Source organism: Hyla sarda, chromosome 2 (assembly GCF_029499605.1).
Source record: "Hyla sarda isolate aHylSar1 chromosome 2, aHylSar1.hap1, whole genome shotgun sequence".
Classification (NCBI taxonomy): Eukaryota; Metazoa; Chordata; class Amphibia; order Anura; family Hylidae; genus Hyla; species Hyla sarda.
The window spans coordinates 172,666,981-172,692,137 of record NC_079190.1 but is presented as its reverse complement, the minus strand read 5'-3'; the positions used below and the strand labels follow the sequence as shown (position 1 = coordinate 172,692,137).

The window sequence follows — 25,157 nt, the reverse complement described above, 5'->3', positions numbered from 1 at the left end:
GCAGGTGAATTTTTCAGGCCCTTAGTCCGGCTTCGGGGAAGCAGGGCTGGACCTGAAAGCCCCCATCAAGCACGGCGGCAATCAGAGGGGTGTATGGAGTAGGCTCCTGACTCCTGCCCGCTCCATACTCTGCCGCACCCGGCTACTGAGAACTCAGTAGCTGGGGGCCGCCGCTAATAGCCAGCATGCGGCGATCGCCGCCTCTGGCTATTAACTCTTTAGATCGCCGCTGTTAAAGCTGACAGTGGCGTCTAAAGGGACATGTGAATGCTCCCTGGTGGGCTAGTGGAGTGGATTGATCCACTATAGTGGGCTAGTGGGGTGGGCGATTGACTATAGAGGTAGCCGGAGGACTTACCTCTGATTCCCTGCTGTCCCATGGCTCTGTCATTGATAGAGCCTGACTAGACTAGGCTCTATCAATGGATCGCAGAGCACACAGATCAATGGAGTTCAATAGAGCTCTATTCATCTTTATGAGGAATCCTAATGATTCCTGCTAAAAGTTCCCTAAGGGAGTAATAAAGTCTAAAAAAAAAAATGTTTTAATAAAAGTTAAAAAGACACACACTTCCATATTAAAAGTTCAAATCACCCCCTTTTCCTATATAAAAACATGTAAACATAATAAAAATAAATATATTTGGTATCGCTGTGCGCGCAATTGTCCGAAATATTAAAATATAACATTATGTATCCCGTACGGAAAATTACGTAAATGTAAAAAAAAAAAAAATACCAAACCACAGAATTGTTATTTTTATAATATCCCATAAAAAAAAGTTAAAAGCGACTAAAAAGTCAAATCAATACCAAAATGTTACCAATAGAAAAAAACAGATTATGGCGCAAAAAATGTGCCCTCATACAGCCTCATATGCGAAAAAAATAAGCTACAGGGGGTCAGAAAATGGCAATTAAAAAAAATTCTGAGTTTTTTTTTTAAATTAGTAAAAAAATCTGGTATTGCTGTAATCAGGCCGGCCTGAAGTACCAAAATAACATCTTATCTCAACCACAAGGTAAATGGCGTGGAAAAGAAAACCACCAAATTTGCTAAACTATCTTTTACTATTTCACTTCACCAATATATTTTTGTTTTGCTTACGGAACATATGTTATAGAACAATTAAAAGGTATCATTATAGTAGGTGGTTATGGCGATTATAGGGCGAGGAGGAAAAAACGAGTGTAAAAGCGAAAATTGCCCAGGACAAGTGGATCGTCATGAGGGAAAAGATTTTGCTCCGTTTTAGTCCCGTGGACAAGTAGTTTTTTTTAATAAATTTCCACACCCCTGTGGGTGTTACTAAAACTCCAATATAACCCTATAGTGGGTGTTACTAAAGTGGGCAATCCAGCTGAATGTAAATATTAAAGGAGTGGTCCGCTCTGCTATCCTGTCTACATGAGATACTATCTACATTAAAGCAGAAGTCTCCAACCAGTGGCTTTCCAGCTGTTGTATAACTACAACTTCCAGCATGCCATGAAAGCAACTTGTCAGGCTGGAAACACGAAAAAGTGCACCCGTACCATGGTAACACCATATATACATTGTTTCTCATTCGTTTGAATGGGCACCATGTCATATTTATAAATGTGCAGGTGTCCCCAGTTTCCTGAGTCTGAACAGAACCATAACTGCAGTATAGAGGTCTCCAAACTGTGGACCTCCAGATGTTGCAAAACTACAACTCTCAGCATTCCCGGACAGCCAACGGCTGTCCGGGAATGCTGAGAGTTATAGTTTTGCAACATCTGGAGGACCACAATTTGGAGACCACTGCTATAGAGGATGCAGAGGTAGCAGTTACATGGGGGCCCCAGTGCCTGGGGGGGGGGGCACATGATAGACATGGTAGGCATGTGGCCCCTGAAGCTACAGGTTACCTTCTGGCCCAGACCTAAGCTCAAACTTGCTCCAAGCTGCAGTTCGTTACAATGTACCAGCCTAGGAGCTTTACACAGCAATAGTACTAATACCAGGGGACAAGTCCTGGAAAAAAAAAAAGTGAGGGAACTCATCCAAGATTTTCACTCAAAAGCTGGTACTGCAGGACTTCTGCTAATGGGAATGGGTTCCTGCTGTGAAAAAAGTGCAGGAACTCAGTTCCCTTGCGTTCCTGCAGGACTTGAGCCCTGACTACTACCCTTCATATTCTGGACTCTAGAGCTCCCACATATTGTAGCCCACTGTAGTTTAGTGAATCTAGGACTCCGCTTTCACTGAAAGCAAGCAGAGCTGTGGTAAGCTTCATGACATTCACTGACTGGTGTGAACTGGGCACTGCCGCCTGGTCCTGAGCACTGTGTAAATAACCATATATTCTCGTGATATTGTTGACTATCCCGACACCAATAATAGAAGCAGTGCACCAGCATCCGAAAGGGAACCCTATGTAATAGTCTAATCCCCATCATCCCACCTCACGATGCACAGTCCGCAGTGTAACGGAGTAGCGCTCCCCCGGTTCCCCGTCACTTACCAGCAGCCTCTCATGTCAGTACAGCCCGGGTTCGGTGCAATGTTCTAGTCATTCGGGACCCTCAGATGTGTAAAGTGTGTTCTTGTGCTGGGGACTGGAGCTCTTCACCCAGACGAGGGGTTCAGCTTCATTGAGGTCCTGTGTGAGGAGGGTGGGGGATGTAGTGGGAGGGGAGTTAGCGCCAACAAACTGCGAACTTTCCTCACCGCTCATTTCACATTGCGCTCTCACAGGACGACAGGGAGTTGGTGAGGAGATGCTGCCAGGTCATATACCCGCCATAGCTTATTGATATCAAGAGACGAGGAGCCGCTGCCACCGAAAAGCCCCGGTGTTTATGTGACGGTAGCGCTGGACCATGGGCTGGAAGCTGCTGACGCTGCTCTTCATCCTGCAGGAGCTGACCAGCTGCGCCGAGGCTGCGGTGAGTGCCCGACCCCAGCATCACTTCTACTACGAGCCACAGTGACCACAGCCTGACCACCAAGTCACTCAGATCCCAGCAATGGCAGCTTCTCTGCCAAGTATACATCTTATTCAGATACAGAGTAGTGGAATTCCTGGCCCTCCAGCTGTTACAAAACTACCACTCCCAGCATGTCTTGACAGTCGAAGTGCTGGGAGTTGTAGTTCGGCAACAGCTGGAGAACGACAGGTTGGAGAGTACAGAGCTAACATTGACAGTTAGTTACATTGGCTGTCATCGAGTTATACTGAAATGATACAAAGTTGTGTATCTGTGTGACTTCTTTAGACCAGTGTTTTCTAAACAGTGCACCTCCTGCTGTTGCAAAACTACAACTCCCAGCATGCTGGGAGTTGTAGTTTTGGAACAGCTGGAGGCACACTGTTTGGAAAACACTGCTTTGGACAGAACAATTAGACACATCCAGATGCTACCAGGACAAGAGAGGATCAAGTAAAACTGGTTACATTACTAGTAATATTTATCAATCACTGTATAATGTTTATTCACTGTGGCTCTTATTAAGGTATAGCAGTGGTCTTCAAACTGTGGCCCTCCAGATGTTACAAAACTACAATTCCCAGCATGAAGAAACCCTTGATAGTTGGCCACAGGTCATATTTAAACAAACATTATTCTTTGTCATATACAATAATAATAATAGTAGTAGTGATTATAATATTAATAATAATCGAAAGCAGAGTGAACATCTTTAGAGTGTGGTGGATTCCATAATTTTTGCCAAATAAAGTTATCACAGTTGTCACTGTATAGAAAAGATAGTCTAAGCTGCCCCCCATTTTTTGTATACTTGAGTCCTAGCTTCTTTTATTCCAGGAATCACTATGGTTCTATGATGATGATCAGCCTTTGGCTGCCCGGGCATGCTGGGAGTTGTAGTTTTGCAACATCTGGAGGGCCACAGTTTGAAGACCGCTGAGGTATAGGTTTGGTAGAGGCTTAAGCTGAGGCTCTATTGACACTTGCTTTGTTATTTTCTGTGAGGTTTCTGTTAGAGTATTGTTTCCCAACCAGTGTGCCTCCAGCTGTTGCAAAACTACAACTCTCTGCATGCCCAAACAGCCAAAGGCTGATCATCATCATAGAACCATAGTGATTCCTGGAATAAAAGAAGCTAGGACTCAAGTATACAAAAAATGGGGGGCAGCTTAGACTATCTTTTCTATACAGTGACAACTGTGATAACTTTATTTGGCAAAAATTATGGAATCCACCACACTCTAAAGATGTTCACTCTGCTTTCGATTATTATTAATATTATAATCACTACTACTATTATTATTATTGTATATGACAAAGAATAATGTATGTTTAAATATGACCTGTGGCCAACTATCAAGGGTTTCTTCATACATCCTTGTGTTTCCGAAATATGAAGGTTTATAGCTTGTCTGACAACTCAGGGAATCAGTCAAATGGGCGTGATGGGCAGGTGAGGGGCAGGATTATTCAATCACGGGGTGTAAAAGTTTTACATTGAGGGGCATGTATGCCTAATAAACACTGCCTGACAGTATAATCCCGCCCATCACCTGATATTCACTCCCATTATAACAATTAAGATAACGCCCATTTGACAGATTCCCTGAATTGTTCTACAAAATATAAATCCACATATCTCAGGAATGGGGAATGTGTCAAGAATCTGTAAAACGGTGTTTGATCAGGACACCCTAAGCTATTTAAAGTAGTAGTCCAGTGCTGAAAAACTTATCCCCTATCCTAAGGGGATAAGTTTCAGATCGCATGGGCAGCGGTCGGACCCCTCCCCCCCTCCCCGCAATCTCCTGTACAGGGCCCCGGCAGCGGAAGGGGGCGTGTTGACCACCACACGAAGCAGAGGCTGACACGCCCCCTCAATACAACTCTATGGCAAAGCCGGAGCGCTGCCTTCAACATTCTCCGGCTCTGCCACCGGTCACACCCTCCGCGATCTGAAACTTAAGTTTTAAAGCACTGAACTACTCCTTTAATGATGATGCAATCAATTTTTTGGGAGGTTGGTCACAGGTTCTTTTAAAGGGGTACTCCGGTGCTTAGACATCTTATCCCCTATCGAAAGGATAGGGGATAAGATGCCCGATCGCGGGAGTCCCGCCGCTGGGGACCCCACGTGATCTTGCACGCGGCACCCCGTTTATAATCAGTCTCCGGAGCGTGTTTGCTCCGGGTCTGATTACCGGCGACCACAGGGCCGACGGCGTGTGACGTCATGCCTCCGCCCCCGTGTGACGTCACGCTCCGCCCCTCAATACAAGCCTATGGGAGGGGGCGTGATAGCGATAGTGAACACGCTCCGGGGACTGATTATAAACGGGGTGCCGCGTGCAAGGTCACACTCTGTACTTATTCATGACTGCTACAGAGTTGTCAGTTGTTACAATGAAAAGCATTATAAAACTCTCTCAACATGAAGATCCAACATCCAGAGCACCAACAGTCGGCACACTTGTGTACATAGACATTTTGGACACTTTTCTTATACAGTGGGGCAAAAAAGTATTTAGTCAGCCACCAATTGTGCAAGTTCTCCCGCTTAAAAAAGATGAGAGAGGCCTGTAATGTTCATCATAGGTATACCTCAACTATGAGAGACATAATGAGAAAAATAAATCCATAAAATCACATTGTCTGATTTTTAAAGAATTTATTTGCAAAATATGGTGGAAAATAAGTATTTGGTCACCTACAAACAAGCAAGATTTCTGGTTCTCACAGACCTGTAACAACTTCTTTAAGAGTCTCCTCTGTCCTCCACTCCTTACCTGTATTAATCCTTAAGGACTCAGCCCTGTATTAATCCTAAGGACCTTTTTCACCTTAAGGACTCAGCCCTTTTTTGCAATTCTGACCACTGTCACTTTATGCATTAATAACTCTGGGATGCTTTCACCTTTTATTCTGATTCTAAGATTGTTTTTTCGTGCCATTTTTTACTTTAACGTAGTGGTAAATTTTCTTGGTGAAAAATCCCAAAATTTCATGAAAATTTTGCATTCCCTTACGTCCTAACCAGTATCACAGATGGGGTATTCCACCCCCGTGAACTGGTTAGGACAGATGGAATATTTATTGAAAAAAAAAAAAACGAATTAATTAGTGAAAACACACCCACAATACCCTGTATAAGAAGGAGGGTCACCCTCTGTCCCCTTGTGTTTTTTCTGTCCTCCCAGACAATGGGACAGATGGTGATCCCCATGTCTCTTTAAGCAATGCTGGGAGTCTTTGTTTATTTTCCTTCTAAAGGCTATTTGCCTTTTCTCTTTGCTCCCGTTTTTTTACTGTTTTTTTTTAAAATTCATTTCCTTATACTTTCTTTTTTAGTTAGGGGCTGTCTATGGGAATCTTTGATTCCCCCCCGTCCTTGCTGGCACTTACCAGAGTCAGCTTCTCTTGAGTGCGCACATCTTGCGATCCCTGTCCAGAAGTGCAACAGTGGCATCTGATGTCACTTCCTCTGTCTCTCTATGTTCCCCGCTCGGGTTTTCGCCTCTTCTACTGCTCAAAATAGTGCGAAACCAAGGGACATTCTCCTTCAGCCCCCTAATCTATATAATTATAGAATTTATAATTTTGAATAAAAATTATTAAACCCATTTTTTCTAACTTGTGGGCGGGGCTTATTCTTGGCGCCATTTGGGGAGGTATTTAAACCTCCTCAGTACTGCCACCGGGTCTCTTTGTGCGCAGTACTGTTGGTTTACTAGCAGTGCTATCTTTCTGAGACTTGAAGCTGTGCTTCAGTATAATCCTTGTGGATAGTACCTTACTTTGCTAATTCCTTTTGTCTGTTTTTCCCGGCTCTTCTCTAAGCTTGGGTACTTATCAGCTCTATTTATTTAGCAGCTCCTTTGAGCTCGCTACCTTATATAATTGTCTCTCATATTCCCATCATGTCTACGGAAGGCTCTGCTGACCGTGAGGGCCCGGGTAAAAGAACCACCAAACCCAAGCACCTCTCTTGCTACGAATGCAATATCCCACTTGAGGATAATTGTGAATTCTCCAGGTGCCCATCTTGTAGAGCGAAAGTTCTACCATCTCACCAAGCAAGACTACAGTACAGGACATGTATGTGTTGGTCTCTTCTAACATGTCCGCCATGCAAGCCTCTATTGAGGAACTCAAACAAGTTGTTTCGCAGAAGCGTTCCAGACCTGCTTCGCCTCACAGAATTTAGATCTCTGCGGATCCTGAGAAAGAAGATTCCATACCATCTTCTTCTGATGAAGAAGTCGCTGCCTCCTATTTTCTTCCTTTGGAAAAAACCCAGAGTCTTCTAAGATCCATCCGGTCGGGGGACCAGGATGCTGATCCTGCACCTCTGCCTCTAAGGGACCTAGGGTCTTTAAAGCTGATGACACCCTTTTATCCGTACTTAGAGAATTTAAAAAAACAGAAAAGGGTCCGGTCTTAACTAAAAGGTTTAAGACCATGTTTCCTATCCAGGAAACTCAGCTTTCCACCTGGGGCCCTGTCCCTAAAGTTGACATGGGCGTTGCAAAATTGCAAAAGGACTGTGGTTCCTGCCGAGGATGGGTCTTCCTTGCAGGATCCAATGGATAGGAAGGCTGATTGCGCTATGAGGCGCTCCTACTCCACTGCTACTGCTTCAGCATTGGTGGTGATTGCTTGCTTCGAGGTAGCAAACTTATTGAAGACCCACCTTTCTAACATCCAGTTGGATTTGGACCAGGGGTTTCCCAGGGATGAAATTGTATCATCCTTTAAGACGGCCAATCTGGCTGTTGATTTTTTGTGCGATGCTTCTACTCAGCATCTAAAGTAAATTTCAAAAGCTTCTGCTGGCCCTGGCTTCCGCTGGACACCTCCATACCTTATGTGCCATGCCTTATGAACCAGGCATTTTATTTGGTGCAGAGTTTGACCGCATAATGGAAGGGCTGTCATCCTTTCGCGGTCGGGGCCGGCGTTCTGGGGGCAGATCAGCCTCCCAGCCCAAACCTCAAATAGATTGGGGCAATCAACGCCGAGGTGGTAAACACTCCCATGGCTCCAGAGATAAAAAAAAAAATATGACTTTGTGCTTCTACGAAGGTCTGGGTTCCCTGCTGGTTTGACCCTTCCAGTTACTCATCCCGACCCCCATATTCCTGTAGGTGGTTGCCTTCACCATTTTCCAAGCGCTTGGTCTCTCCACATTCAGGACCCTTGGGTCCTGAGAATAATCTTGGATGGATATTCGATAGATCTCAAATCAATTCCCCAATCCAAGTATGTGGAGACAAGAATTCTTCCACCAATCAAACAGGCTGCGCTAGAAATCTACATTCTGGAATACATCCAGAAGAATGCTCTAGAGGAAGTTCCTCTTGCAGAATGGGGGTCAGGAATTTATTCTCCAGTATTCTTAGTTCCCAAGGTAACGGGAGACTGGCGAATGATTATAGATCTGAGATATTTCAATCTGTACGTAAAGCGCTAACGCTTTCGTATGGAAACTATTCAATCTGTGGTCAACTTTATTTCTTATTTAAAGGATGCCTATCTTCATATTCCAATTCTTCCTGTATCCAAAAAGTATCTAAGGATCGCAGTTCAGGTAGGGGGAGTTATAATACACCTCCAGTTTGTAGCCCTCCCGTTTGGAATTTCTTCGGCCCTACGCACATTTACCAAAGTTGTGGTAGCGGTAGTTGCTGCTCTAAGGCTCCAGGGGCTCAGCATAATTCCCTACCTTGAAAACTGGCTCCTCAGAGCTCCTTCTCTTGCGATCCTGTCCCAAGATCTGATGTTAGCAGTATCCTTCCTACTATCGTCAATTGGGCCAAATCCAATTTTCTCCCAACAACATCAGTGAGGTTCCTCGGCTTCATAGTCAACACAGTCTCCGTGACTCTTTACCTCACTCCTGAGAGGAAATCTCAGGTTCAAGAATCGGCTCTTTTTCTCTCAGTACCACGGAGAGTGTTTATTCGCACTCTCAGGCGGATGTTGGGACTTATGTGCGTTACTGCAGATGCGGTTCCCTGGGCTCTTTGGCATCTACGCCCTCTTCAGTCAGAGGTACTTGCCACTTGGAATCTCAGCCTAAACAAGTGCCACTCTCTGTCTCATTCAGTCCGGTCCTCCCTCATATGATGGTCTTACCTCGAGGACGGCAAATCAATGATACAGCCCTCTTTGATCATACTTACTACCGACGCGTCCCTTGTAGGTTGGGGATCGTATCTCCTGGATCTAACAGTGCAGGGGTCTTGGTCTCCACAGGAGAGAGTGTTAACCTCCAATCTCCTTGAGATTCGTGCTATCAGACTAGCACTCCTCTACTTTGCTTCTCTTCTTCAAGGGAAAGCAGTAAACATCCATTCCAACAGAATGACGGCTGTTCTGTACATCAAGAAAAAGGGAGGCACTCGATCACAAAGCCTCCTCAGAGAGGTGGGTCTGATCTTGGATTGGGCAGGGAGGAACCTAACCCATTTGTCAGCAGTTCACATTCGGGGATCTCTCAATGTGATTACCGACCACCTGAGCAGATGTCTTTCAACCGGAGAGTAGTGCTGGGGGGTATACTGGTTCAAACCGAATACCGAAATTTTTGTCCTGCACGATATGAATTTTTAACATACCGCAATACCGGTTGAGATGCCTCCAGATCTACTTGAAGAGATCTAAGGAGTTTAGGAAGGATGACATTCTTTTAATTCTTTTTGCACATTCCAAAAGAGGTTTTAAAGCTTCAAAACCCTCCATCAGTAGATGGGTAAAGGATGCCATTCGTATTTCCATGGTATCCCAAGGTATGGAGCCTCCTAAGTTTGTAAAAGCTCACTCTTCCAGATCTGTAACCACCTCCTTTGCGGATAGGAGTCTTGTTCCTTTGGAACATATATGCAAAGTTGCATCTTGGAGTTCACTATCCACTTTTATCACCCACTACAGACTTGACAGTAGATTGGGCTATTTCTCCTCATTTGTACGGACAGTTTTATCTGCTGCCAGGCATGAGAGCCCTCCCTCACAGGGTCTTCTGTTTGCCAATTCCCCATCTGTGCTACTGGTTAGGACGTAAGGGAATTGTTAATTTCTAATGATAATTTGTTTTCCCTTAGTCCTAACACACCTAGCACAACTTTCCCTAACTAGTTTAAAGCCTATTATTTCTAATTACTAATTATTATTTATTAGTTTTTTCTTTTCAGTTCCTCTTGTTTATTATACAAGGGAACAGAGGGTGACCCTCCTTCTTATACAGGGTATTGTGGGTGTGTTTTCACTAATTAATTGTTTTATTTTCAATAACTATTCCATCTGTCATAACCAGTTAGCCGGAGGTGGAATCCCCCATCTGTGCTACTGTACTAAGGGAACACAAATTATCGTTAGAAATTAACGATTTTTCAAACTTTGAAACGCTCTGCTTGTTAGGAAAATGGATATTCCAAATAAATTATATATTGATTCTAAAATACAATATGTCTACTTTATGTTGGCATAAGAAAGTTTACATATTTTTACTTTTTGAAGACATTAAAGGGCTTCAAAGTATAGCAGCAATTTAAAACATTTTCAAGAAAATTTCTAAATCTGAATTCTTCAGGGACCGGTTAAGTTTGAAGTGGATTTGATGGGCCTTTCTGTGAGAAATACCCTATAAATTACTCCAATATAGAAACTACACCCCCTCAAAGTATTCAAAATGACATTCAGAAAGTTTGTTAACCCTTTAGGTGTTTCACAAGAATAGCAGCAAATTGGGGGAGAAAAATATAAATCTGCATTTTTTACACTAACATGTTCTTGTAGCCCCATTTCTTTCATTTTTAAAAGTGGTATAAGGAGAAAAAGCTCCCCCCAAATTTGTAGCCCACTTTTTCTTGAGTATGGAAATACCTCATATGTTTACATAAAGGGCTCTGCGGGCTCACTATATGGTTCAAGAGCAACTGTGGGATTTTTGAAAATAATTTTGCTGTCATGGTTTTTGGGGGCCATGTTGTATTTAGGAAGCCTGCATGGTGCCAGAACAGCAAAAAAAAAAAACATATGGCATACTATTTTGGAAACTACACCCCTCAGGGAACGTAACAAGGGGTATAGTGAGCTCACAGGTGTTTGACGACTTTGCGTTGAAATTGGACGGGAAAATGGAAAATTTTATATTTAACACTAAAATGATGGTGTTACCCCAAATTTTTCTTTTTCACAAGGGGTAATAGGTGAAAATGAACCCAAAAATTTGAAGCCCAATTTCTCCCGATTAATAAAACCCTTCATTTGTGGACGTTAAGTGCTCTGCTGGCGCACTACAATGCTTATAAGAGAAGGAGCAAAATTTGGCTTTTTGAAAGAGAATTTTGCTGAAATGGTTTTTGGGGGCATGTTGCATTTAGCAAGTCCCCAGGGTGCCAAAACAGCAAAAAAAAACAAAAAAAAAAAAAACACATGGCATTCTATTTTGGAAACTACATTCCTCAAAGAACGTAACAAGGGGTATAGTGAGCCTTAACACCTCAGAGGTGTTTGACGACTTTGCGTTGAAATTAAACGTGAAAATGGAAAATTTTATCTTTAACAATAAAATGATGGTGTTATCCCACATTTTTCTTTTTCACAAGGGATAATAGGGGAAAATGGACACCAAAATGTGTAGCGCAATTTCTCTCGATTAAGAAAACGCCCCATTTGTGGACGTTAAGTGCTCTGCTGGCGCACTACAGGTCTCAGAACAGAAGGAGAGCTATTGAACTTTTGGAGAGAGAATTTTGCTCAAATTGAAGTCGGGGGCCATGTGCATTTTCAAACCTCCCATGGGGCCAGAACAGCAGAACCCCCCCCCCCCACACACCTGTAACATCACTTTGGAAACTGCATACCTCCAGGAACGTAACAAGGGTTACAGTGAGTACTTACACCTCACAGGTTTTTTGAACAGTGGGCCCTAAAAGTGAAAAATTGGATTTTTAACACTAAAACTAAACATTTTCCATTTCACATGGTGTAATAGGAGAAAATGGACCCCAAAATTTTAAGCCAAATTTCTCCCGATGAACCCCTTAAGGACTGAGCCCTTTTTCACCTTAAGGACTGAGCCCTTTTTCGCAATTCTGACCACCGTAACTTTAAGCATTAATAACTCTAGGATGCTTTTACCGATTAGTCTGATTCTGAGATAGTTTTTTCGTGACATATTCTACTTTATTTTGGTGGTAAATTTTCGTCGTTACTTGCATTCTTTCTTGGTGAAAAATCCCCAAATTTCATGAAAATTTAGCATTTTTCTAACTTTGAAGGTCTCTCATTTTTCTAGCTTTGAAGCTTGCAATAAAAATTGATATTTCAAATACATTTTATATTGATTCACAAATACAATATGTCTACTTTATGTTGGCATCATAAAATGGACATATTTTTACTTTTATAAAAAATTTGAGGGCTTCAAAGTATAGCAGTAATTTTCTAAATTTTCATGAAAATTGCAAAATCTGAAGGGACAGATGTTACAGAACTACAACTCCCAGCATTCCTGGGAAGTCTAGGCATGCTGAGAGTTGTAGTTTGGCAACATCTGGAGGGCCACCGTTTGGGCACCACTGTAATAGTGGTCTCCAAACTGTGACCCTCCAGATGTTGCAAAACTACAACTCCCAGCATGCTGGGAGTTGCAGTTTGGCAACCACTAGGAAGGGCAGCAGGAAATATCGCTTACTGCCCCCTTCCTTTCCCCCCCCCCCCACCATCGCTTCCCTACTTGCGCCGCTGATCTCCGCAGTCTCCAGCGATGATCTGCGGTCCCCACGTCATCTTCTGCACAGGTACAGGCCGCCATCTTCTCCCCCCGTTCTGCCCGACATCCAGGGGTGGGCAGAATGGGGGGGTTTCCTTGGCAACCCCCTGTCGTGCACTGCCAATGGTCAGAACTCAGTTCTGACTAATAGCAGGGGATAGGAGGAGATTGCAGCACTGCGACCTCGCTCCTATCCCTCAGGATGATCGGCCCGGAATAGGAGAAAATCGCATGTCTGAATTGACATGCGATTTTCTCCGATCGCCGACATGGGGGGATCTCAGGACCCCCCTCGACGATGTGCCGGGATGCCTGCTGAATGATTTCAGCAGGCATCCCGGTCCCCAACTGGCTAGTGGCGGGGACCAAAATTCCCATGGGCGTATCCATACGCCCTCAGTCATTAATGACTTTAAAACGGGGGCGTATGGATACGCCCGCCGTCCTTAACAGGTTAAGAAAACGCCCCATATGTGGATGTTAAGTGCTCTGCTGGTGCACTATAGGTCTCAGAACAGAAGGAGTGCCATTGGACTTTTGGAGAGAGAATATTTGCTGAAATTGAAGTTCGGGGCCATGAGCATTTTCAAACCTCCCATGGTGCCAGAACAGCAGAAACTCTCCACATGTAACACCATTTTGGAAACTGTACCCCTTCAGGAACGTAACAAGGGTTACAGGGAGTACTTACACCTCACAGGTTTTTTGAACAGTGGGCCGTAAAAGTTAAAAATTTGTTTTTTAACACTAAGATGATGGGGTTACTCTAAATTTTTCCATTTCACATGGTGTAATAGAAGAAAATGGACCCCAAAATTTGAAGCTAAATTTCTCCCGATTAAGAAAACGCCGCATATGTGGACGTTAAGTGCTCTGCTGTTGCTCTACAGGTCTCAGAATAGAAGGAGCGCCATTGGACTTTTGGAGAGAGAATTTTGCTGGAATTGAAGTCGGGGGGCTATGTGAATTTTCAAACCTCCCATGGTGCCAGAACATCAGAAACCCCCCACATGTGACACCATTTTCAAAACTACACCCCTCCAGGAATGTAACAAGGGTTACAGTGAGTACTTACAGTAGGCCGTAAAAGTGAATTTTTTTATTTTTTAACACTAAAATGATGGTGTTACTCAAAATTTTTCATTTTCACATGGTGTAATAGGAGAAAATGGAAATATGAAACCCAATTTCTCCCGATTAAGAAAACGCCCCATATGTGGATGCTAAGTGCTCTGCTGGCGCCCTACAGGTCTCATAACAGAAAATGCTCCATTGGACTTTTGGAAAGGGAATTTTTACATGGGGAAAAGGCCCACAAAATTTGTAGTGCAATTTCGCCTGGCGCACTACAGGTCTCATAACAGAAAGAGCTCCATTGGACTTTTGGAGAGAGATTTGTTACATAGGGGAAAAGGCCCACAAAATTTGTAGTGCAATTTCGCCTGAGAAAGAAAATACCCCATATGTGGATGTAAAGTGCTCTGCGGGCGCACTGCAATGCTCAGAATAGAAGGAGTGCCATTGGGCTTTTGGAGTGAAAAGTTTGTTGAAATTGAAGTCGGGCCATGTGCGTTTGCAAAGCCCCCATTATGCAAGAACAGCAGAAACCCCACACATGTGACACCATTTTGGAAACTAAAGGAACATAACAAGAGTTATAGTGAGTACTTTTTGAACAGTGGACCGTAAAAGTGAAAATTTTTATTTTTAATACTAAATTGCTGCTATTAACCAAAATTTTATAAGAGAAAAAAAGCTCCACAAAATTTATAGCCCAATTTCTCAAGAATAAGGATATACCCCAAATATGGCGGTAAAGCACTATGCGGGTGCAAAACAGGGCTTAGGAGCAACACCGATGAAATTTGAGGCCTAAAGTGGTGCTTTGCACTGCAACAGTTGAGGTTCTGACATAAAATCTAAAAAGAAAAAAACCCAGGCAAGTAACCACAATTTTGAAACTACACCCCTCAAGGAAGGTAACAAGGGGTACAGTGGGTACTTATACCTCATCGGTTTTTTGAACAGTGGGCTGTGAATTGAAAAATTAGATTTTTTTTACACTAAAATGCTGGGGTTACCCAATTTTTTATATTTTCACAAAGTGTAATGGGAGAAATTGGGTTAAAATTTTTGGAGGGCTTTTTCTCCTGATTATGGAAATACATCCACAAATGGGGTAACTTGCTGGGCAGGCGCACAACAAGGTTCAGAAGTCATAGAGGTCAGTTTGTATTTGAAGCCTATGGCATATCAGTAGCTGACGGTTACATACATTCAGAGGAAAATACAAGAATAAAACCCCCACATGTGACACCATTACAGAAAGAACCCACCATGAAGAATGGGTATAGGGGTAAAGAGGACATTTTGAACGCACGGGTGCTTCCTAAATTTATTTTCCAGGAATGGATGAAGAGTAGCTTATGAAAATTGCAATTTTTAACCTATGCTCTGCTTCATCATTCGGTGAACAAGTAACATGTGACTCTGAATTGTCACCTAGAAATACGACAGAGCTCATGAGCGAGAACTCTTCGCATTTGAGGTCGATGTTTCTTACGGACCTAACAGTTACATACATTCATAGGAAAATACAAGAAAGGAAAACCCACATGTGAGCCTATTACAAACAGTACACACCCTAGGGAAGGTGAATAGGGCTGAAGTGGAGATTTGGAACAGACGGGTTTCCCTAAATTTATTTTCCAGGAATGGATGAGGTGAATTGCATGGATGAAAATTGCAATTTTAATACTGATATGCCAACTATTTTGCCAGAATGATGACCCAGAGTATAGCCGAAAGAAAAAAATATGCCCACCCCAAACCCTATGCTCTGAATCATCATTCTGGGAATGCAATATGTGTGGCCGTCCCTAACCTGTTACCTCAAATTTGAGGCAACTGCAAACCCCCCATGACCCATTTTTTTGGGGTGGAAAAAAAAATATTATCAGGGGTGTCCTGCGTGTGGTGTGGTGCGAGACTTCCTACCCTAACCCGCCCTAAACTACTAACTAACCTGCCCTAAGAACAAAAATATAAAAATATTAAATAAAACTAAACAAAAAAAAAAAGAAACTTAAAAAAAAAAGACTTCTAGTGCAAAAAAAAAAAGTGTTTACCTAATCAGTCGTGTGCACACTGATTAGCGCTTGCTGGCGGCAGGGATCACAGAAGTAAGTGTGGGGTCTGGCCACTTAGCCCAGAAGAGTGGCTGGTGGCACGTACACAGACTCCCGCACAAAAAAAACGAAAAATAAAATAAAAAAAACAATTAAAACCAGAAAAAAAACACCTGCTTGAACTAAAAAAAAACGCTGATCAGTGATAAATCACTGACAGCGGTGGGGCAGGCCGCACCCAGAGGTACAGTCCGTCCAAAGGGCACAGGCCTGCTACTGGTGGCACGGACCGACTATAGGTGCAAAAAATAAAATAAAAAAGACGCTTTAATCCTCGAAAAAGCGCCATCACCACAAAAAAATGCTGATCAATACTTCGCGACTGATCAGCGGTGGGTGGGCTTTAGCTAACGTTGGCGGACCTCTCTTTTATAGCCACACATGTAGCAAAAAAAAAAAAGTTGGCGCCCAAAATAAAAAAACGCTGCGGTCCGGTGTCACGCAGCTAAAGGTGTGGCAGACCTGCGGACACCTACGGATGATACGCTGAGAAAAAAAGTCTCGGCCCCAAGAAAATGCTGGGGGCAGACCGCAGCAACCCTGTAGGGCCTGGGCCACGCACCTAATGGTGCTACGGACCCGTGGACACCTACAGATGGTACGCCCCAAAAAAATTATCTATTTTTTACCACCTAAAAACTCTCCCCGCCTAACCTAAAGCCGTCCCTAATTGCTAATAGTGCCAAATGGCACTGAAATTGTGCTGAAAAGCACTTTTTTCCTTCTGAGGGGGAAGATGGCAACATGAGGCTCTGTCCTGCTCACCAGCTCACAGATGTGTGGTGGGCAGAACAGAACAACATGCTCCTTCACCCACCTCCCCATACTGCCGTGATTGGTGCGGTCACTACGTCTCACCTCCCAGTACAGTACTCTCCTTTTCTGGGTCATCGGGTCACACATGACCCGGAATCGCTGCAGATCGCCGGTTTGTATTTACTGGCAATCTGCGGCGATCGCCGATATGGGGGATCCTCACGTTCTGTGCCGAGATGCCTTCTGAATGATTTCAGCAGGCATTCGGCTCTGATCCCTGCCCGGCGAGCATCGGGGAACGGAATCGTCATTGAACCTCCACCATATTTCACTTTTTAGGTTATGTATTCTTTTTTTTGTAGGCCTCAATCCATTTTCGGTAAACAGTAGAATGATGTGCTTTACCGAAAACTCTATCTTGGTCCACAAGACGTTTTTACAGAAGGATTTTGGCTTACTCAAGTTCATTTTGTCAAAATGTAGCCTTGCTTTTTTATGTCTCAACAGTGGGGTCCTCCTGAGTCTCCTACCATAGCAATTCATTTAATTTAAATGTCGACGGATAGTTTGCGCTGACACTGATAATCCCTGAGCCGGCAAGACAGCTTTAATAACTTTGGAACTTGTTTGGGGCTGCTTATCCACCATCATCAAATTTTTCTCTTTCGTCCATACCCAGGGAGATTAGCTACAGTGCCATTGGTTGCAAACGTCTTGATAATGTTGTGCACTGTGGACAAAGGCAAATCTAGATCTCTGGAGATGGACTTGTAACCTTGAGATTGTTGATATTTTTCCACAATTTTGGTTCTCAAGTCCTTAGACAGTTCTCTTCTCCTCTTTCTGTTGTCCATGCTTAGTGTGGCACACACAGACACACAATGCAAAGACTAAGTAAACATGTGTATAGCAAAAAATGTGTTACTGCAATCCTTTTCTGTGAGAAATAATTAATTTTCTTGAAAAATTTCAGGGGTGCCATCATTTACGGCAATGACTGTATATAATATGCTAAGTATTATCTAAGGGCTCGATTTTCACTAATGTACACTTGGATATATTATTGAAGAGTAGGGTCAGATTCCAGCGACATGGGGGTCGCTCTTTTTAGTGAGTGTCAGAGCGACTTGAGGGAACATACCGGTAGTATAGGGGCAAGTGCACTTTACTTTTTAGTAACCCCGTCTAGCCATTGCTAGATTTGCTACCTATACACATACTGGAATATGGAGGTGCTGATCTAATAAAAGTAAAGTGGATAAAATATATTTGGATTTGTTGGACCCTATTTTGCTTTTTTGCACTGTTTGTTACACTATTATATTAACATGTCTTTTTAATTCTATACCGAATAAAGGTTACGTTTTACTATTATTCATATGCCATATATCCCAGTTCTAAATTGTTGTCAGATTTATTAATAGGCCCCTAATAAATCTGCTTATGCAGTGACGTCAAACAGGGAAGTATATATCCGAGCCAGAGCTGCTGTAAAATTCCTCTGAATTTCCAACTTAATAAATCTGACATGCCCTTTGGCACCTTGCTTGGCACACTTTTTGAAAAGTGGTGTGTGTGGCAAAAAAGTTGCCATGCTTGTGCAAAAATTAACAACATTGTAATACTAGTAAATACTAATAAATAATAATACATTTCTCCCCGCATTGGCCCAGAATTATTAATGTACCTGAGACGAGAACTGGTCTGTTTTGCCAATAGCAATCAATCATATTTTCAATAGCTCAAGTAAAATGAAAGCTGGGCTGTGATTGGTTGCAATGGGCAAATCACAGTTTGTGTCTTGAACAGATTGATAAATCTGGGCTATGGTGTTCTCACTCTCCATTACTTTTTGGTGTAAGGACACATTACAAAGGGAGAACACATCACTCCTAACTTAATGAAATGCTGCATGCTATCTAATAAATGTATCAAGTGTAAAGAATAAAACATTTACATATCTGTCAGAAATATGTTGTTTAAACTATTGTATCAATATTTATGTACATTTTAATCCGCATTTCATAAATATGGCTCAGTATGCTTAATTTAGATGTCAACATTATATTAAAAAAAATTACACTACAGATAAGATATCATTTTTAACTTGGTCAATACATGTTTAAAGGGATTATCCAGGAATAGAAAAACAGAGCTAATTTCTTTCAAAAACAGCCCCACGTCTGTCCCCAGGTTGTGTGTGGTATTACAACTTGTCTCCATTCACTTCAATGGAACTGAGCTGCAGAACCACACCAAACCTGGAGACAGACAGCGAGCAGTTTTTCAAGGAAATTAGCTCTGTTTTTCTATTCCTGGATAACCCCTTTAACCCATATCTTACAAAGAAAGTATGTACTACTGTATCTGCCATATACTATGCATGCTATACCATAAAATTGTGGAAATAACAGCTCTGGGTAATTTTTTGATATTTCTAAAATATTATGGCAACAGTGGTAAAAATGTCATGGGTTAGATCAGTGAGACCTCAGATGGGACTGGATGGAAAGGGAGTCTGCATGTATGTGCAGCAAACTGGCTTCCCAGACAGCAAAGTACAGCAAATACATAACTGAGCCACATCACAGGACGTGCAGATCCAAGCAGCCAAAAAGGTCTTTTGTGGGCAGAAATAGTAGATCAGAGGAGCAAAGGTATTCACATAAATCAATTCATGCATACATTTTTACATGGCAAATTAATCTAAAGAGGGGAAGGGAGACATAAATGAATCCATAAACGACACATAGGTTTAATGGAGGCGTAAATTAATATTGCGCTATAACACAACACAACAAAAAAGAAAAAGGCAGATTGAGAAGTGGGGGACATCAATTGTAATGGTTTAGTGAGGGGACCCAGGTCCAAAATAAACCCTGGGTCCATAGAACTGTAATTACACCACTATATGGGGACAAAATAAAGCAACAGAAGATAAGAATACAACTTACAGAAATGTTAGATATGATTCCCGGATTAAAGGTATGGTCACACATGCCGTAGTTTGCTGCATATTTGCTGCTGCATATTTTCCTACCCAGTGACTTTAACGCGTAGGAAAATACGCATGCGCAAATAAGCAGAAAATTACGAAACATGTGACCATCCCCTAAAGGAGTATTTTCATTTTATGCTGGTGTATACAAACTGCTATGGATGGTGTAATCACACCAGACACCATAAATGCCTGAAATGTGGGAACCATCTCTAGAAAACAGGACTTGAGGAACTCATTTGCCGCTTTCAAGTTGACGAAGTCTACGGAGTTCTTTAAGAAGTTGCTGTACAGTCTGTCATGTCAGATAGGAAAAAGCCTAATGCTCATTGTTCAGCTCTTTCCATGTATTGTGTGCAGCAGTTTCTCCATTGAATTTAGTGGGGTCACAAGTGGCTACACCATAAGTGTTAAAGTCAATGGAAATACCTTTTTAACATAAAATACACCCAGGGCCAAATGCATTCCAATATGTGTCCATATTAGATCTGCATATTTAGCGCCAAGAACAGAATCATATCATGGCAGGACAAAGCAAAGAAACACTGTCCCATTCTTGGAACAAATGTATGTCTTCTGTAAGAAGCTTTATTGTAGCTGTCTAAATGCGGCATTGCAGGAATTCATGAGAAGGATTCAAGAATGGAAGAGCAGCCCTTTCTCATGCCACCTCATAGCTCGGGCATATTTACACCAATATTTTGTATGAAACAGTGCATGCCTTTATTGACTTTACCAGAGTTAGTTAGCAATTTTGACTTTTTTTTTTTAAAGCTGTCAACGTAGGCTACAAAGAGTGTAAAACATAAATTGCCATGTGTTTTAGATACCTTTTCACATTTTCTTTAAAGGGGTACGCCGGTGGAAAACAATTTTTTTCATATCAACTGGCTCCAGAAAGTTAAACAAATTTGTAAATTACTTCAATTAAAAAAATCTTAATCCTTCCAGTACTTATGAGCTGCTGTATGCTTTACAGGAAGTTGAGTTGTTCTTTTCTGTCTGACAACAGTGCTCTCTGGTGACACCTCTGTCCATGTCAGGAACTGTCCAGAGTAGGAGCAAATCCCCATAGGAAACCTCTCCTGCTCCGGACAGTTCCTGACATGGAGAAAGGAGAGAGCACTGTGGTCAGACAAAACAACAACAACTTAAAGGGGTACTCCCGTGGAAAACTTATTTTTTTAAATCAACTGGTGCCAGAAAGTTAAACAGATTTTTAAATTACTTCTATTAAAAAATCTTAATCCTTCCAGTACTTTTTAGGGCCTATATACTACAGTAGAAAGCTTTTCTTTTTGGATTTCTCTGATGTCACGACCACAGTGCTTTCTGCTGACCTCTGCTGTCCATTTTTGGAACTGTCTAGAGCAGGAGAAAATCCCCAAAGAAAACATATGCTTCTCTGGACGGTTCCTAAAATGGACAGCAGAGGTCAACAGAGAGCACTGTGGTTGTGACATCAGGGAAATGCAAAAAGAAAAGCATTTCCTCTGTAGTATACAGCCCATAAAATGTATCGGAAAAATTAAGATTTTTTAATAGAAGTAATTTACAAATCTGTTTAACTTTCTGGCACCAGTTGATTTAAAAAAAAAAAGCTTTCCACGGGAGTACCCCTTTAACTTCCTCTGTACTATACAGCAGCTGATAAATACTTGAAGGGTTAAGAGTTTTTCATAGAAGTAATTTACAAATCTGTTTAACTTTCTGGAGCCAGTTAATATGAAAAAATTACTTTAAGGCTAGGTTTCCACTTGTTTTTTTTTTTTTTACAAAAACGCCAATAAAAACGCCCATTCTGCCGCATGGAGTTTGTAAAAAAAACGCTGCGGCCAGATATTAGCTGCAAGTCAATAGTAAACTGCAAAATGCCAAATCCACTTGGCGTTTTTCAGTTTGGCGTTTTTTTAATCCTTTTGGCGTTTTTGGGCTCCATGGCAGTTTTTAAAAAACGACCTCTTGTCGAGACTTTGGCGTTTTTTCGGGAAAATCTTGGCGTTTTTGGAGCTAACGCTAAGCTTACTAATGGATTCTGTCTATTAGACAGCCTCCATTACTAATCCTGAATATTCAATTAAAAAAATACACAACACATTCAAAAAATTATTTTATTTTAAAATACACTCCCCCACAGCCCTCGTTGAAAAATCAAGTTCATCCGTCGTAATCCATCGAATCCGTCGTAATCCTCTGCATACACGGATCTGAAACGAGAAGAAAAAAAATGGATTAGGACATTTTTTGTGCTCTCTGCAGGGGAGAGCGCCCATAATGCAATGTCTACCTAAACAGTGAGCCTCCAATTGGTGCAAAACTACAACTCTTAGCATGCCCAGACAGCCTTTGGCTGTCTGAGCATGCTGGGAGTTGTAGTTTAGCAACAGCTGGAGTCTCCCTGTCTGGGTAGACACTGGCAGAAGGGTCTGTTCCCATTATCCAAAACGAACAATGTGAACAGAGCTTCAGACTGAATCCTGTCTGTAGCTCCGCCCCTAATGATGTCATTACTAGGGGGCGGGGCTACACTGACTGGCGGTGACAGAAACGAGGGAGGTAAGTGGATCTCCTGTTCTGTATACACTATATACAGCTATCTATAGATAGCTGTATATTCTGTATACCACCCAAAGGGGCTATAGGAGCAGGGAGTCCTGTCAGTCTGGTGACAGGATTCCCGGCGCCTGTATAGTATACACAGGTACACTATGCCCCCCTGTATACTATATGGCAGGGGGAGGGGAGTAGAGATGCTATACATCACTCCTCATCTCCTTACACTCTGGACTGGGCACTCAGCATCCGACCCACAGAGTGGTACCTGAAGACAGTGAGAAAACTGCCACAGGGGACAAAACTGGCTGTTTCCACACACCAGGAAAAACGGCAGAAAAAACGCCAGAAAAACTGCCAAAACTCAGGAAAAATTTGTGGCAGTTTTTCTGGCGTTTTTGCTGGCGTTTTTTTAGGAGTACAAAAAAAAAACCAAGTGGAAACCTAGCCTAAAAGTTTTTTTTCCACAAAAAATTGGTACAAAATATGCCAAAAATTAGGTGGCAAAATCTAACATTTCTAGAGAATTTCATGAAATCTAGCATTTCAAGTGGGACAAGATTTTGTTCTTTCAAAAATTAACTTTTAATATCTGGACAGTGCACAAAAATGTAGAGAAGAAAAAAGACTAAACTATTCTCATAGCCACAGTCCATTTTCAGATCACTTATGTGTAGTTTCCATTTTAAGGAAGTAATACTTGAATCTCCTGTGGTTCTGTGTACTGGACTTAGATAAACTGAGGGACAAGAATATTAAATGACTATGATGGACATTTATCAACGGGTTTAGTCAGGTTTTCTTTACTATAATTGTCGCAAAATTGTCGCAACTGCGACTACGTGTGTTTTCGTTTGACAATTTGCATGAAGAACAAGAAAAGCAAGAAAATTCCAACTTGCTTACGTAATAAATTTTTCAAAATGGATTTGCTTTAGTCGGGTATTTATCAACTGCGACAGTCGCAACTGCGCAAAAAAACCTCGCAACAAGGTTAAAAATTGACTAAATTTACTCCAGCTCAAACATGGAGCAGAAAAAGCTACTACCAAAGTAAAAAAAGGAAAAATTGCTTACGTGAAAGAAAATTATCAACAGGCTGAAAGCAGTTGATAAATAAGTCACACATAAGCAAAAAAAAGGAAGGAAAAAATTACTGAAAAAAAGAATACATAAGCAAACATTGATACATGTCCCTCTACAAAGGTGCTGATTTTATTTCTAAACTTTGTTTTTAAGATAAATCTTATTCTTTCATAATTTCTGTGTGTGTACACTGTTGTAGTAGCTATGAGGAAGTACATTTAGTGCCTGTCTCATCAATTCTGAATACATGAGCTGGCCAGCATATTGTAAAGCAATGCCAAACATTAGATACTGGGCTTTCCAGTGCATGCTTCAAATATATAAAGACTGGTCTCATCTGTTGTTGGTATAGATGGCTAGTTGTTTTATACCTGAAATGTAGGAAATTAATATTATTTAAATCTTATTCTTACTTAATTAATCACTTATTTCTTACTACATGGAAACTGTCAACAAGTTGCTCTTGACAGATAGGCTGATGTCTTATACTGCAGTTCTTTGGAAAACTGCCTCTGCAGAAGTACTTTGTTGTCAAAACACTTATGCCCTTTCCAAGGATAAGGGGATAAGTGTCTGATAGCGCTGGGGGGGGGGAGGGGGTTCCTGCATGGCGCAACGACTCTCCCCAGGAATGCAGCTTGTCAACCCCTGCACAAAGTGGTGGCGGCGGCCAACACGCCCCCTCTGTGTATCTCTATGGAAGATCCGGGTATCTCCTGCTGTCCCATAGAGATACATGGAGGGGGCGTATTGGTCTACGCTTCGTGTGGGGTCGACACACTCCGTTCCTGAGGAGAGCCGGGGTGCCTTGCAGGAGATCGCGGGGAGTCCCAGCGGTCGGACCCCCTGCAATCAGACACTTATCCCCTTATCCTTTGGATACAGGATAAGTGTTTCTGCACCACAGTACTCCTTCAAGCTAAAGCCAGGGATTGTCCCAACAGGAAGGAGGAGTAAAGGTCCTCCCTTTTTATTTTTCATTCCTATTGAATCCACTTCTGGATGTGGCTCAAAAACTACACTGTCAATTTTCCATAAAACTACCCTGTGTTACCCCAGACATATACTGCTGTTTTATGTAGATAAGCTGGGGATCTTACTGGTTAAAATCACTAAGGAGAAAATCTACTTACTGAGTTATGCCAGCTTTCTGGTGTATAAGTCAAAAATGCTGTCACAACCAACAGTTACCATACATTATGCAGAAATTGGTGTAAATCATAGGGCAAAGCTAGGGCTGGGTGGTATACCGGTTCATACCGAATACCAAAATTTTTGTCCTGCACAATATGTATTTTTCCCCATATCGCAATAGCGGTTTGGCCCCTCCCCCTCGGGAATGAATTAATTGTCAGCCCAGCGCTGCGCTGACCCCACATCGGCTTCTTACATGACAGTGGGTTCAACCTATCTCCGGCCGAGGCGGAATATCACTGCGGCCAGTGATAGGCTGACGGCCGCATAGGGATACAGCATAGGGATACAGCTTACAGTATACAGTTCCATCCAGAGCAGGCGGCCCGCAACAAACAGGAGGACGAGGAGGGTAGTGCTTGTGGGAGACATATGTGAGTAGTACCCCGATGGGGACAGCGAAGCGCCGGACTGATGATTAATTTGGAGGGGGGGGGGAGCAGAACAGCGCTCGCGGGTCACATGATTTAAGGTGGGGGGGGGAAAGGAGAAAAAACGTTTTATACCGTGGAACCGCCATAAGTTACAAAAACAATGTGATACACATATTTGCCCGAGGCAAATTTACAACTGCTCAGATGCACCAAATGTTAAGAGGTGTGTGTCTCTTAATACATTTGATGTATTATATTTCATATGCATTCCATATGCA

The 25,157-nt window shown here is 42.3% G+C and overlaps 2 protein-coding genes across 3 annotated transcripts in view; one reads left to right on the top strand and one right to left on the bottom strand.

Annotated features, from left to right (window-relative positions):
• COL4A2 (collagen type IV alpha 2 chain) overlaps nt 1-2,625 on the bottom strand; it is a 300,203-nt gene extending 297,578 nt beyond the window's left edge. Inside the window, exon 1 of one of the 2 annotated variants that reach the window (XM_056555742.1) lies at nt 2,490-2,625. The gene's annotated coding sequence lies outside the window, so the exon portion shown is untranslated. The remainder of the gene's footprint in view (nt 1-2,489) is intronic. The other variant, XM_056555743.1, reaches the window with a different exon arrangement.
• The window catches only part of COL4A1 (collagen type IV alpha 1 chain), a 222,201-nt gene that overhangs the window by 2,179 nt on the left and 194,865 nt on the right, over nt 1-25,157 (top strand). Inside the window, exon 2 of the mRNA XM_056555746.1 lies at nt 2,723-2,913. Within this exon, the coding sequence (XP_056411721.1) occupies nt 2,848-2,913 (66 nt within the window). The 5' untranslated portion in view covers nt 2,723-2,847. The remainder of the gene's footprint in view (nt 1-2,722; nt 2,914-25,157) is intronic.